This window comes from Aegilops tauschii, chromosome 3 (genome assembly GCF_002575655.3).
Source record: "Aegilops tauschii subsp. strangulata cultivar AL8/78 chromosome 3, Aet v6.0, whole genome shotgun sequence".
NCBI classification, from domain to species: Eukaryota; Viridiplantae; Streptophyta; class Magnoliopsida; order Poales; family Poaceae; genus Aegilops; species Aegilops tauschii.
In genome coordinates, this window is record NC_053037.3 from 300700890 (window position 1) to 300715161 (window position 14272).

A 14272-nucleotide genomic window follows, 5' to 3' on the forward strand; every position below is an offset into this window, starting at 1 on the left:
ACCCCTGCGCGTGCTCATCGGGAGGAGAGCCCTTTGACCTCTATCCGCCATGCACCTCCCTCCCAACGTCTCCATTAATGGCGCCCAAGCCCCTGTTTCACGGTGTGACCATGTCTCACTGGACTGAGATTTAAGAGAGAAATGAAAATCTGAAAAGAAAGTTTTGCACGGATCTTGATGTAAGATCCGACGGACCTATATAGCATCGACTGCGACTTATAGCAAGCATGATGAATATAAGGAGGATGACAGTGGATAATAATTGTCTTATATATTTGGGAACATAATTAAAAAAAGCCACATGCGGCAATGCCCGAAATACACAAGGGCAAAAGAAGAAGGAAGACAACGATCTGGCTTGCTGATCTCTACTTTCTTGATGCGTTGCTGCAGGTCGCGGGAACTAGTCTCAGCGGCGAGCGGCGATGAGCTCTTTCTTGTCCTCAAGATGCTGCTTGAGAGTATCCATGGATTCCTCCACCAGCCTTCTGCGCTCGATCCACAGCATGGCATTCTCGTCCATAAGTTTCTCGACAATGACGCCGGTCCTCTTCAACAAGGCAGTGGTCTCCTCCTGCTACTCCGCACTTCCGATGATCTTCGCCCTCAGCAGGTCGTGCTCGGCCAGGAGCTTCGCATCGCTCTCATTTAGTTGTCGGATGACGCCGGTAGCCTGTTCAAAAGAGGCCTTCATGTCGTCCTGCAACCTCGCCCAGTCGGAGATCTGATCCATCTGGCTGTGGATGATCGCATGCATGCGCTTGTAAGAGTTCTCACCTACCCACGAGACATTTTCCCAGGTCGCCACGGTGTGGGAGGACATCTCTGCTGCATTCGCGACGCGGTGGGACATCTCTTCTGCTTCCACGGCGCGGCCGGACCAGTCTGCTGCATCGACGGTGCGGCAGGACCTCCGTGCTGTTTCGGCGGCATGGCGGGACCTATGTGCTGCTATGGCCGCGCGGCGGGACATGCCGGCTGCTTTCGCGGCGAGGCGGGACATCTCTCGTGCTTCCGCTTTCATGCTCGCCTTTCCCTGGTGGCAATCTCTCGACCCAGAACTCACGCTGGTCATGGCAGACGCAAGGGAACGATGATGAATGACTTGTTTGTTTTCATGGATGAGGAGTTGAGGAGGAATGTGCATTCATCTTGGAGTAGTAGTATTTATAAACGAGTACTAATACGCTCATAAGTGTGAAACCATTTTGGTCTTGATCGGTGTGAACAGGTTTGCGTGGCAGTAATTTGGAATGTGACGGGACGCAGGCTCAAAATTTATTGACGGTTCTAAGTGCGGCAATATTCCCGAAAGGCGTAATGTGGGCACGCTTTCTCGGTCACGTACGTGGCGTTTGCACCATAGGGTGCATCGCAATAGGCAATGTCAGCACACGTCTTGTTCCAACAACCGTGCGCGCTCGTTATTACCATCGCAGACACTTCTTTTAATTAGAATGTGTGTGCCCGTCTGGCGCATACATGTTGATCTATCTAACTATTTTTGTTTGTTGTGGCTAATCGCAAACAGCTCATGCGTGTGAAGTGTATGTCATCAATCATAGACACTTTGATCTGGCTGACCGTTTCTGTTCTGTTGCCTAATCGCAAATAGTTAATCCTTCTGAAGCGTATGCCCTCAATGGCACACACCTTTATCTAGCTGCCCGTTTCTATTGTTCCTCCTCATCACAAACAGTTAATCCGAGTGAACTGTATGCTGTATATCGCACACGCCTTCATCTGGCTGCCCGTTTCTTTTGTTCCGCCTCATAGCAAACAGTTCATTGAACTGAACCGTATGCCCTGCATCGCACACGCTATTAAAATCAGAACCGTGTTTGATGCATCCGGCATCGCAAATGTTTTGCACCTTTTTGACGGTTCTTTTACACCATTGTTTGCAATTATTGCACCGCACACAGTTTCGTCAAAGGGTTTCTGATCGTAGTGTTGCATTAGCAGCAACCTGCAGTAGTGCTTTTTCACATAAGCATCGCAACCCTAAACTTTAAGAAACAACAACTTTGCTTTCTTGCCAAATCACAGTTCATACGGCGTCGTCTCAACGGATTTAGATGATGCCCTATTTAACGTGAATGCAGTTGTCCCTAATGCATAACCCCAAAACGATAGTGGTAAATCGGGAAGAGACATCATAGATCGCACCATATCTAATACAGTATGGTTACGATGTTTGGACACACCATTACGCTGTGGTGTTCCAGGTGGCATGAGTTGTGAAACTATTCCACATTGTTTTAAATGAAGGCCAAACTCGTAACTCAAATATTCACCTCCGGGATCAGATCGTAGAAACTTTATTTTCTTGTTACGATGATTCTCCACTTCACTCTGAAATTCCTTGAACTTTTCAAATGTTTCAGACTTGTGTTTCATTAAGTAGATATACCCATATCTGCTCAAATCATCGATGAAGGTCAGAAAATAATGATACCCGCCACGTGCCTCGACACTCATCGGACCGCATACATCGGTATGTATTATTTCCAATAAGTCATTGGCTCGCTCCATTGTTCCGGAGAACGGAGTTTTAGTCATCTTGCCCATGAGCCATGGTTCGCAAGTATCAAACGTTTCATAATCAAGTGATTCCAAAAATCCATCCGTATGGAGTTTCTTCATGCGCTTTACACCAATATGACCTAAACGGCAGTGCTACAAATATGTTGCACTATCATTATCAACTTTTCATCTTTTGGCATCAATATTATGAATATGTGTATCACTATGATCGAGGTTCAATAAACCATTCACATTGGGTGTATGACCATTGAAGGTTTTATTCATGTAAACAGAATAACAATTATTCTCTGACTTAAGTGAATAACCGTATTGCAATAAACATGATATAATCATATTCATGCTTAACGCAAACACCGAATAACATTTCTTTTAGGTTCAACACTAATCCTGAAGGTAGAGGGAGTGTACGATGGTGATCGTATCAACCTTGGAATCACTTCCAACACGCATCATCCCTTCGCTCTTAACTAGTCTCTGTTCATTTTGCAACTCCTGTTTCGACTTACTAATCTCAGCAACTGAACCGGTATCAAATACCCAGAGGTTGCTATGAACACTAGTAAATTACACATCAACAACATGTATATCATATATACCTTTGTTCACTTTGCCATCCTTCTTATCCGTCTAGTATTTGGGGCAGTTCCGCTTCCAGTGACCATTTCCTTTGTAGTAGAAGCACTCAGTTTCAGGCTTGTGTCTAGCTTTGGGCTTCTTTATGGGAGTGGTAACTTGCTTGCCATTCTTCTTGAATTTCCCTTTCTTTCCCTTGCCCTTTTCTTGATACTAGTGGTCTTATTAACCATCAACACTTGATGCTCTTTCTTGATTTCTACCTTCGCCGATTTCAGCATCTCGAAGAGCTCGAGAATCTTTTCCGTTATCCCTTGCTCATTATAGTTCATCACGAAGTTCTAGTAGCTTGATTATAGTGACTAGTGAACTCTGTCAATCGCTATCTTATCTAGAAGATTAACTCCCACTTGATTCAAGCGATTGTAGTACTTAGACATTCTGAGCACATGCTCACTGGTTGAGCTATTCTCTTCCATCTTGTAGGCAAAGTACTTGTCAGAGGTCTCATACCTCTCGACTTAGGCATGAGTCTGAAATACCAATTTCAACTCTTGGAACATCTCATATGCTCCGGGGCGTTCAAAACGTTTTTGAAGTCCCGGTTCTAAGCCGTAAAGCATGGCGCACTAAACTATTAAGTAGTCATCATATCAAGCTTGCCAAACGTTCATAACGTCTGCATCTGCTCCTGCAATAGGTCTGTCACCTAGCGGTGCATCAAGGACATAATTCTTCTATGCAGCAATGAGGATAATCCCTAGATTAAGGACCCAGTGCGCATCATTGCTACTATCATCTTTCAACTTAGTTTTTCTCTAGGAACATATCAAAAATAAGGGAGCTATATCGCGAGCTATTGATCTACAGCATAGATTTTCAAATACTATCAAGACTAAGTTCATGATAAATTAAGTTCAATTAATCAAATTACTAACGAACTCTCACTTAAATAGACATCCATCAAGTCATCTAAGTGATACGTGATCCAAATCAATTAACCCATGTCCGATCATCACGTGAGATGGGGTAGTCATCAATGGTGAACATCTCTATGTTGATCACATCTACTATATGATTCATGTTCGACCTTTTGGTCTCCAGTGTTCCGAGGCCATGTGTGTACATGCTAGGCTCGTCAAGTTTAACCTGAGTATTCCGCATGTGCAAAACTGTCTTGCACCCGTTGTATGTGAACGTAGAGCTTATCACACCCAATCATCACGTGGTGTCTCAGCACGACGAACTATCGCAATGGTGCATACTCAGGGAGAACACTTGTACCTTGAAATTTTAGTTAAGGGATCATCTTATAATGCTACCGCCGTACTAAGCAAAATAAGATGCATAAAAGATAAACATCACATGCAATCAAAACATGTGACATGATATGGCCATCATCATCTTGTGCTTTTGATCTCCATCGTCACTGGCTTGACACCTTGATCTCCATCGTAGCGTCGTGGTTGTCTCGCCAACTATTGCTTCTACAACTATCGCTAACGCAAAGTGATAAAGTAAAGAAATTACATGGCATTTGCATTTCATACAATAAAGAGACAACCATAAGGCTCCTGCCGGTTGCCAGTAACTTTTACAAAACATGATCATCTCATACAATAACGTATATCACATCATGTCTTGACCATATCACATCACAGCATGCCCTGCAAAAACAAGTTAGACGTCCTCTACTTTGTTGTTGTAAGTTTTACGTGGCTGCTACGGGCTTCTAGCAAGAACCGTTCTTACCTACGCATCAAAACCACAACGGTGATTTATCAAGTTTGCTGTTTTTACCTTCAATAAGGACCAGCCGCAGTCAAATTCAATCCAACTAAAGTCGGAGAAACAGACACCCGCCAACCACCTTTATGCAAAACTAGTTGCATGTCTGTCGGTGGAACTGGTCTCACGAACGTGGTCATGCAAGGTTGGTCCGGGCCGCTTCATCCAACAATACCGCCGAATCAAAATAAGACATTGGTGGTAAGCAGTATGACGATCACCGCCCACAAATCTTTGGGTTCTACTCGTGCATATCATCTACGCATAGACCTGGCTCGGATGCCACTGTTGGGAAACGTAGCATGCAATTTAAAAAAAATATCCTACGCTCACGCAAGATCTATCTAGGAGATGCATAGCAACGAGAGAGGGAGAGTGTGTCCATGTACCCTCGTAGACCGAAAGCAGAAGCGTTTGACAATGCGGTTGATGCAGTCAAACTTCTTCTCGTTCCGACCGATCAAGCACCGAACGTATGGCACCTCCGAGTTCTGCACACGTTCAGCTCGATGACGTCCCTCGAACTCTTGATCCAGCAAAGTGTCGAGGAAGTAGATGAGTTCCGTCAGCACGACGACGTGGTAATGGTGATGGTGAAGTAATCAGCGCAGGGCTTCACCTAAGCACTATGAAGATATTACCGGAGGCGTAAACTATGGAGGGGGGCGCCGCACACAGCTAACAATTGTTGGTGTGTGTTCTAGGCGCCTCCCCCTCATATATATATAGGTGGGAGGGAGAGGGAGCAGCCAAGGGGGCGCCCCAAGTAGGAGGAATCCTACTTGGAGTCTCTCCCAAGCCGCGCGCCCCCGTGCCATATATAACCGAGGTGGAAGGAAAGAGGGGGGAGAGGGAAGGAAGTAGGAATCCTAATCCACACTTTCCTTGCCCTCCCCTCTTTCCTTCTCCTCCTCATAGGGCTAGCCTCTACAGGGGCGCACCAGGGCTGGTGTGTTCCCTCACTTGGCCCATAAGGCCCATATCTTTGCCGGGGGTGCCCGAAACTCTTTTTCGGTGACCCGATAAGTACCCGGTACCCTCCAGAACACTTCCGGTGTCCGAATACCATCGTCCTATATATCAATCTTTACCTCTCGACCATTTCGAGACTCCTCGTCATGTCCGTGATCTCATCCGGGACTCCGAACAACATTCGGTCACCAAATCACATAACTCATATAATATTAAATCATCATCGAACGTTAAGCGTGGGGACCCTACGGGTTCGAGAACTATGTAGACATGACCGAGACACCTCTTTGGTCAATAACCAATAGCGGAACCTAGATGCTCATATTGGCTCCTACATATTCTACAACGATCTTTATCGGTCGAACCATTATGACAACATACGTAATTCCCTTTGTCAATCGGTATGTTACTTGCCCGAGATTCGATCGTCGGTATCTTCATACCTAGTTCAATCTTGTTACCAGCAAGTCTCTTTACTCGTTCCGTAATACATCACCTCATGACTAACTCCTTAGTCGTTTCCTTGCAAGCTTATGATGTGTATTACCGAGAGGGCCCAGAGATACCTCCCCGATACTCGGAGTAACAAATCCTAATCTCGATTCATGCCAACCCAACAAAACACATTCGGAGATACCTGTAGAGCATCTTTACAATCACCCAGTTACGTTGTGACGTTTGATAGCACACAAGGCATTCCTCCGGTATCCGGGAGTTGCATGATCTCATAGTCAAAGGAATATGTATTTGACATACATGAAAGCAGTAGCAATAAACTGAAGGATCAATATGCTAAGCTAATGGATGGGTCTTGTCCATCACATCATTCTTCTAATGATGTGATCCCGTTCATCAAATGTCAACACATGTCTATGGTTAGGAAACTTAACCATCTTTGATTAACGAGCTAGTCTAGTAGAGGCTTACTAGGACACAGTGTTTTGTCTATGTATCCACACATGTATCAAGTTTCCGGTTAATACAATTCTAGCATGAATAATAAACATTTATCATGATATAAGGAAATATAAAATTACAACTTTATTATTGCCTCTAGGGCATATTTCCTTCACCATCTCATATCTTCATATCAAATCCTGGACAACCACATCTTGTTTCTCAACAACCCTCTCTAAATCTAGGAAGGCCGTGACCCAGGAGCTGCCTCCAAAATGTAGGAGTTTGGATAATACACTGCTTTCAAGTTTCTAGCCTAGGGAGTCATGATCTTGCAAAACATTTCATGCTTGCCTTGCCAAAAGAGCTAGATTAAATTGTTCAAGATCATGGAAACCAATATCTTACTTGAATTTTATGTCGTGTCATCACCTCCTAGGACACCCAACACACTATTCGTTGACCTTCCTTGCTCCTCCATCAGAATTTCTTTATCATGGAATTGAAGTTCTCACACAAACCTTTACGAAGTTTAAAACATGTCATTGAATAAATCAAGATAAATGGTGCCACTGATTTGATCAGAATCTTCCGATCGGATGCCCCTTGTAGGTCTAAATCCATCAAATCCAATCTTTTGCCATTATAAACATGACTGTAAACTGTAAAAGAAACTGAGTTTTTTTTTTGAGACAGTATAATTTTTTTGAGAAACTTTTGAGACAGTATAAAAGAAACTGAGCTTTATTAATCGAAATCCCAAACTTAGCCCAGTCCTGCCCACCAGGCAATCTATCCCGTACTCCACTCGCTGTTGGGCCTCAGCCCGCCAGGCATCCCACCCGCACGGCCTCGCCCTAGGGTTTCTCCGTCTCTCTCTCTCTCTCTCTCTCCCCCGTTTCTCTCCTCCCAATCGAATCGGAATCCATGGAGTCGTCGCGGTCGCGGAAACGCACGCGTCAAGAGTTGGACAGCGCCGGCGACCCGCCGCCGGAGCGGGAGGTGGTAATGATCCTATACTTTGGTTACTATGCCTGCGATTAGGGCTTGGGCGTTCGGGTTATCACTAACTTGGATTTGGCCCTGCCGCCGGTGCTGCAGGTAGCAAGGGGTGGCGCGTCGCCGCCTTGGCGGGATGACGACCGCGACGGCCATTACGTGTTTGATCTCGGCGAGAACTTGACCCGTCGGTGTAAGCACCCGCGTCTTAGGCCTGTTGTTATCTCCTAGAGCTATTGTGCACGCATATAAATACTTATTTATGTTAATTTTGAGAAACATGGTGGACAAAGGCTTGCCAATGTGCACATAGTTTAGAAAAAAAAAAGATGGATAAAGACTTGTTTATGTAATAAATAATTTGTAACTACTGGTGGTAGGCACCGGCAATTACTTGTCCTAGTTGTTGTTTTTTAAATGGATAAGGTTCACCTCCACAACGTGCATGAATGATTGGATTGTTTTATCTTTGTTGTATAGAACTTTTTAATTCTGCTTTGAGCTGAAGGGGATGATGAAGCAAATTTCCCCTTTAATTTTTCAAATGTTATGTTTATATTAGCATACAAACTCGATTGGCACACGAACTCCTTTTGACAATAGGTCTAAGTTGAAACTGGGAACACCTTGGTGATGCATTATTGTTTGTTGACAATCTCCTTTTTTGCGATGCAGATAAAATCTTGAGCAAAATGGGTGAAGGTTCGGGTTTCCTTCATTATGGTTTCTATTGTAGTTCTCATTTTTTTTTGCTATTACTCTAATGTAGAGCGACACGAGTTGGATTTTCATAGGTACTTTTGGCCGAGTTTTGGAATGCTGGGACCGTGAAACACGTGAATATGTTGCAATAAAAGTTGTCAGAAGCATCCGGAAGTACCGGGATGCTGCAATGATTGAGATCGATGTGCTCAATCGCCTTGCAGAAAATGAGAGATACAGATCCCTGTTAGTGTCCCAACAAACATAATCTCTATAACCTTACTCTTAGCTATTTCTTACTTGATGAATGTTCTTTAATGGCCAGCTGTGTCCAAATTCAAAGATGGTTTGACTATCGCAACCATATATGCATTGTAAGTTTGATTTTCTTCTGTTCAGTTAAGCAAGTTCTACATGTTGATTTCAAGTGTCAGTTATTACATTCACCTCCTATAGCGCATTGAATTCCTGTTTATATGCCTTGTTTGTTAACAGTTAATTTTACTAGCCCTCTCAGTACCTCTTACTCGTGCAAAGTGAGATGTTCATGCTGGTACACATAACATGATAATGTAGTCGTAATAAGATTTGCATGCTTATAAAACAGTTGCTTTTCTTCGCTCTTTCCTCATGAAGGTTGCCTGGTATGGAAATAAAATAAAGATAACTTTATTCAATGGATATCAATGGTTTTGTCAGGTATTTGAGAAGCTTGGGCCAAGCTTGTATGATTTTCTAAAGAGAAATAGATACCAACCTTTCCCTGTGGAACTTGTGCGGGAGTTTGGACGACAACTGTTGGAATCTGTAGCATGTGTGTGATTGCTTGATTCTGCATATCCGTTCTTAACAAGTTTGGCAGTTGCAGATTCATTTTTCCCTTGCTTTCAAGTGGCATGCTTGACCATCTTTTCCTTTCTTCTAAAATAGATATGCACGAATTACGCCTTATTCACACTGATCTGAAGCCAGAAAACATACTCCTCGTATCTTCCGAATATATAAAGGTTCCAAGTTCCAAGGTACCTAATCTCGACCAATTTTGTGGTGAGCATCTGCTATTTTGAAATTAGGCATACGGTATTAGCAGTTATCTTGAATGATCACTTGGGGTTGTACAGAAGAATTCACAAGATGAGATACACTTCAAGTGCTTGCCAAAGTCCAGTGCCATAAAGCTGATAGATTTTGGTAGTACCGCCTTTGATAATCAGGAACATACCTCGATTGTTTCTACGAGGCATTACAGGGCACCTGAAATAATCTTAGGTAAATTGGTTGTTCTTAAGGTTTTCTTATGTTTAATCTTGTTTGAGGTGTATGTTTATGTGTTTTTAATTATATGCTTGTAAAGGAAAAATATATTTATAATCCTAGGAATCCAAGTATGATGCATGCCAGTTGATACTCTTGTTTATCTATACATAACAAAACTTATTTAGAAGAGAAACTGCTTTGCCATTTCCAGAATAGTGTTGGTTATGTTAGATGTAATCCTTGTGTTATTTACTTAGCTAGTAGCCATGTTGGATCACAGCTTCTTTAGTCAGTAAGTTAGTATATGCAGCTAGTAGTCACTTGCTTTTTTGCATGCACTGGCAGCTGCTAGACTGCAGGGTCGGTTTAGCACAATGATGGAAGATAAATGTACAGTTCTACAGACATCCAATGATTGATCTTTTAACTTTTAACTACTGGTTGGTTCATATAATATGCCAAGATTTTGGGGCATATGACAGTGTTTTTCTTTGCTCGATTGTTTCTTTCCTAGGTGTTTTTGTACTTTTGCTTGGTAAGATCTTATAGATGGCCATCCACTTCTGACGATGGAAAAGGGTGCTTTTAAGAGGGGTATATTTACTGGGTTTTATGATATAGATTAGTACTGTTGGTTTGTTACAGTCTAGTTTGGACATGCTCAGTAATTATGCCCTGAAGATTGCATTACATCGAAGGATTGATGTACTAGCTGAACAGATAATATGGCACATCTTGTCCTTGCAAAGTGGTCTGTCTAAAAATATATTCAGCTCTATATTTGATGGTTCTGGCCCTAACGAGACTAGTCTTGCATGAATAGTTATACAGTTGGGTATCTATTGGTCTAAATTGTACAGTGCGTTTTATACATGTCAAGCTGAAACCTGCACAATGATCCTCTTATTTTACTGTGCTGAACTACCGATAAATATTGATTATACTGAACTCTGTTCTTTCTTTGTTGAATAAAAACTCATCTTTTCTTCTTTTTCCTTGTGGTTAGACCAACTGCTGTAGCAGTTGCTAATGTTTCTACTCCCAGAGGGGAATCCTGAGTTCTGATGTTACTGGATATTCCTTTGGCAGGCTTAGGCTGGAGTTTGCCATGTGATATTTGGAGTGTTGGTTGCATCCTCGTTGAGCTATGCTCGGTTAGATTGCTTGTGATGCCTGTCTTTCCTCTTTTACCTTGATATATGGTCCTAACCCTAAAGTTTATAGGGGGAGGCATTGTTTCAGACACATGAGAACCTGGAACACCTAGCAATGATGGAGAGGGTTTTGGGACCCGTACCAGAGCACATGATACGGAAGGCTAGGTTCGTATTTATACCGTTAATTTGATTATCATTTTTAATTTCTCGTTGAGCTATCATTAACAAACAAATTATCTCCATCTGTGTCCTGGAGGTCCAGGATTACTTTTAGAACCAAACCCTTTTTATTGGGCTTGTTTCTCAAGAGAATGGCAGTATCTCCACTTGTATCCTGGAAGTCCAGGGTTTGAGTCAGTATCCTTAAAAAATCAAACAAGGGAAATGCTGCCTAAGAACCTAATAATTCCCTTTCCCAGGCCCCCACAACAAGTGGGAGCTTTTGATGCTGGGATAACCTTTGGTTATATTTTTGAGAGTGAAATATATATCTTTCTCCTTTGCACTAAATCTTCTACATCAAATGTTTTGAAGAACTCTGGCACGTCCTACCTGCAAAGAAATATTTCTTTTATTTTTACACGCAGTCACTTTTATTTTTGGCTGTGGTTCCCTAAGTTCTACGGTTTATAGTTGTTCACTGGTTTGCTACTCAGAAGTAGTTTTGGCTTGCATCTCTTCTGTTTTGATTTGTAGATGTTGCTCGTAAAGGTAAATTTGGCAAGCATCTGCTGGGATGTTTCTCCAGAACATATTAACATGCGGGGATGCTCTCCCAAACATATTATTTTTTTATGTTGTTTCTGCTAATTCCACTTTAAAAAGTATTGAAGAATAAATCTGTTTCGAACTTCCATACATCTCTGTACATCATTATGTAAGCTTAAATAGCAACACTTAAGTTAATAATATGCTATTGAGTACTGCATCCAATTCTCTGTTTATTCTTGCATTTAACTTATACTCAGATCTCATTGTATTCCTTGGAATATGCAGTTCATCAGCTCAGAAATATTTTAGGCGAGGGACACGTCTAAATTGGCCTGAAGGTGCTGTTACAAGAGAAAGCATCAGAGCAGTCAGAAAACTACACCGGCTAAAGGTTCTGATTCCCCTGATTATTCCTTCTTAGTTTTATTTGGTCATCCTTTTTTACCAATTTTCAAAGAACCTGTGCATTTTTTAAGCCAAAGTGGAAAAGCTGCAAAATCTGAAGTATAAGCGCAAACAAACAGGGCCTTACATAAGTAACTGCACATGACTTTCTAAAAAAAAAAGTAACTGCACATGTATAGATAAGTCTTCTTCCACTGGTTTGAGACTATGTACGGTAGTGCATACTTGTAATTAATTCTAACACATAGTTTTTCTTGGGCTTGTTGGAGTGGAAATACAAAAAGTAAATAAGTTCCACTTATCCAGTCCGTTGGTAATGATATTTTTAGTTGTAATTAATCCAGAATATTTAGGTGCTGTGCTGCTTGCTTGTTGAAGTATTACTTTAATTCACCACTGAGAGTGTGGGAATGTAACCTACAATATGGAAATAACCGTATCGCAACTCAGCTTACATATCTGCAACTTCAGGACTTGGTTGCGAGAAATGCTGACCATTCAAAGGCATCACTGGCGGACTTGCTATATGGTCTTTTAAGGTTTGAGCCTTCAGAGCGCCTAACTGCCCAAGAGGCTCTAGACCATCCATTCTTCCGAATTCCAGGTCCAACATGACAATTGGAAGATGCTTTGATTCCGCCGCTCGCCAAGAACAAGGCCTGGAGAAGCAGCGGGCACAAAGCCGAGAGCAGAATGCCTTTGGCTAATCTCTAGCATAAAGATGATGTAAGCCGAGCTATGGCGCTTGCGGTGGTGGTGATAAGCTGTTGTTCCAGTCGTTCAGGTGTAATGTACAATAGCATTTTTCCTAGGGAGGTTAGTGTACTGGATGCGACCTGTACATTGTGAAGTTGCGGTGCACCACGGGTTGCCGTCTGAATCCTGGTTTTGTAATCGCACTACAATGATCACTGACCAAGGCAAGGCAGCCGTAAAGGAGGTGCTAGTATTTTGCCTGCCTGTGCCATGTTCTGTTTCTCGAGAAGTCTTGACAGGGCTGAGAGTCCCTGCAAATTCAGACCATGCTGTTGAAAGTTGAAATTAAATCAAGTTGTAGTATGTTTTGAACTTATCAAAAAACTGAATTGTCGGAGACTTTGGAAAGCACTGTTCCGGGAATACTTTTAAGACAGAAAAAGCAGAGTTAATTCTTTGATTGTTTGTTCGTCGCGCTTCGTGGGTACCTTTTGTCCTTTGCAGGGTGCAGCAGGCACATCTATCTCTAAGCTCTTTCCCATTGTCACTCTGCTCCCCTGACTATTAGCAGCAGCAGCGACTTATGCATGGGCTAGGAACAAGGAGATGTGGAATGTCGCCAAATTTTTGTTTTGGCCTCGACTTGGCCAGAGCAGGGCTATGCGAAATACCTCACGACGGCTCTTTCCTGTTTCTGATGCAACACAGAAACTGACTGCACAGAACGTTTTTAAACAGCAAAGCTGCAAGCAAGATGCTGACTTTGGAAGTTTGGAGATTTGGCCGTCGTGGCCTCGCCGGCGACGACATGTACCCTGGTCCAGCCACCTGCAGCGGCCGGCGCATCGCTAGCCCTGACGCGGGAGTATATAGCAAAAAACTACCACATTACAGGAGGGTTACAAAAAACCCACCACTTTTCTTAAATTTTCAAAAAACTATCACAAATTTGGTTGGCTATTCCAAAAAACCCTAGTCACCAAACGGTTAAAATATATGCCTGATTATGACATGTAGGGCCTGCCCGTCAAGTCCACGTCGAATATGGCTAACGACCCGCGTGCTCACGGCCGTTAGGGCGCATCCGTTCCGACCGGGTCAGGACCACCCGAGCTATCTCCTCTCTTCCCCTCGTTCATTCTGTCCCCCTCCTCGGTCTGGTAGACCTAGGCATTGTAGTCATAACAGTAGAATATGATACTAATCAAAATAAAACCAGGCGATGTCGGCGACTCTGGGGGGTGGGGGGGGGGGGGAGGTGGCATGGAGGGAGATGGGGTAGATTATTTGGAAGTGGATAACTGGCCGGGCAGCGGCAGCTTCGCAACGCATCCGCCTCAGCAGCCTACACTTCCGGCGCCGCCACAACCTGCAGCGTCGTCGCGGAGGCAGCCTACGCCCTCTGCACCGGCGAATCAGGAGCTGTTGCTTGAGTACAGAGTGGCCAGGGTTTTGCTGGCGCCATCGCCGCGGATCCGGCGAACTCCCACCGACGAGCCTCAGCATTTGGAGGGGTTGAGTAAGTTTTCTTTCTTCTCTTCATCTACTCCTTGACTTGAATGGAGCTA

The 14272-nt window shown here is 43.3% G+C and overlaps 1 protein-coding gene across 1 annotated transcript; it reads left to right on the plus strand.

The window, feature by feature from the left end:
- Positions 1–7554: 7554 nt before the first annotated feature.
- On the plus strand, positions 7555–13112 carry LOC109744004 (serine/threonine-protein kinase AFC3). Its single transcript, XM_020303099.4, has 12 exons — positions 7555–7782; positions 7879–7969; positions 8452–8478; positions 8571–8724; positions 8804–8852; positions 9178–9292; positions 9409–9500; positions 9600–9747; positions 10825–10889; positions 10960–11057; positions 11889–11994; positions 12480–13112. Exons 1-12 carry the CDS (start codon positions 7705–7707, stop codon positions 12621–12623), a joined length of 1167 nt encoding a protein of 388 aa, XP_020158688.1. The 5' UTR covers positions 7555–7704; the 3' UTR covers positions 12624–13112.
- Positions 13113–14272: the final 1160 nt, after the last annotated feature.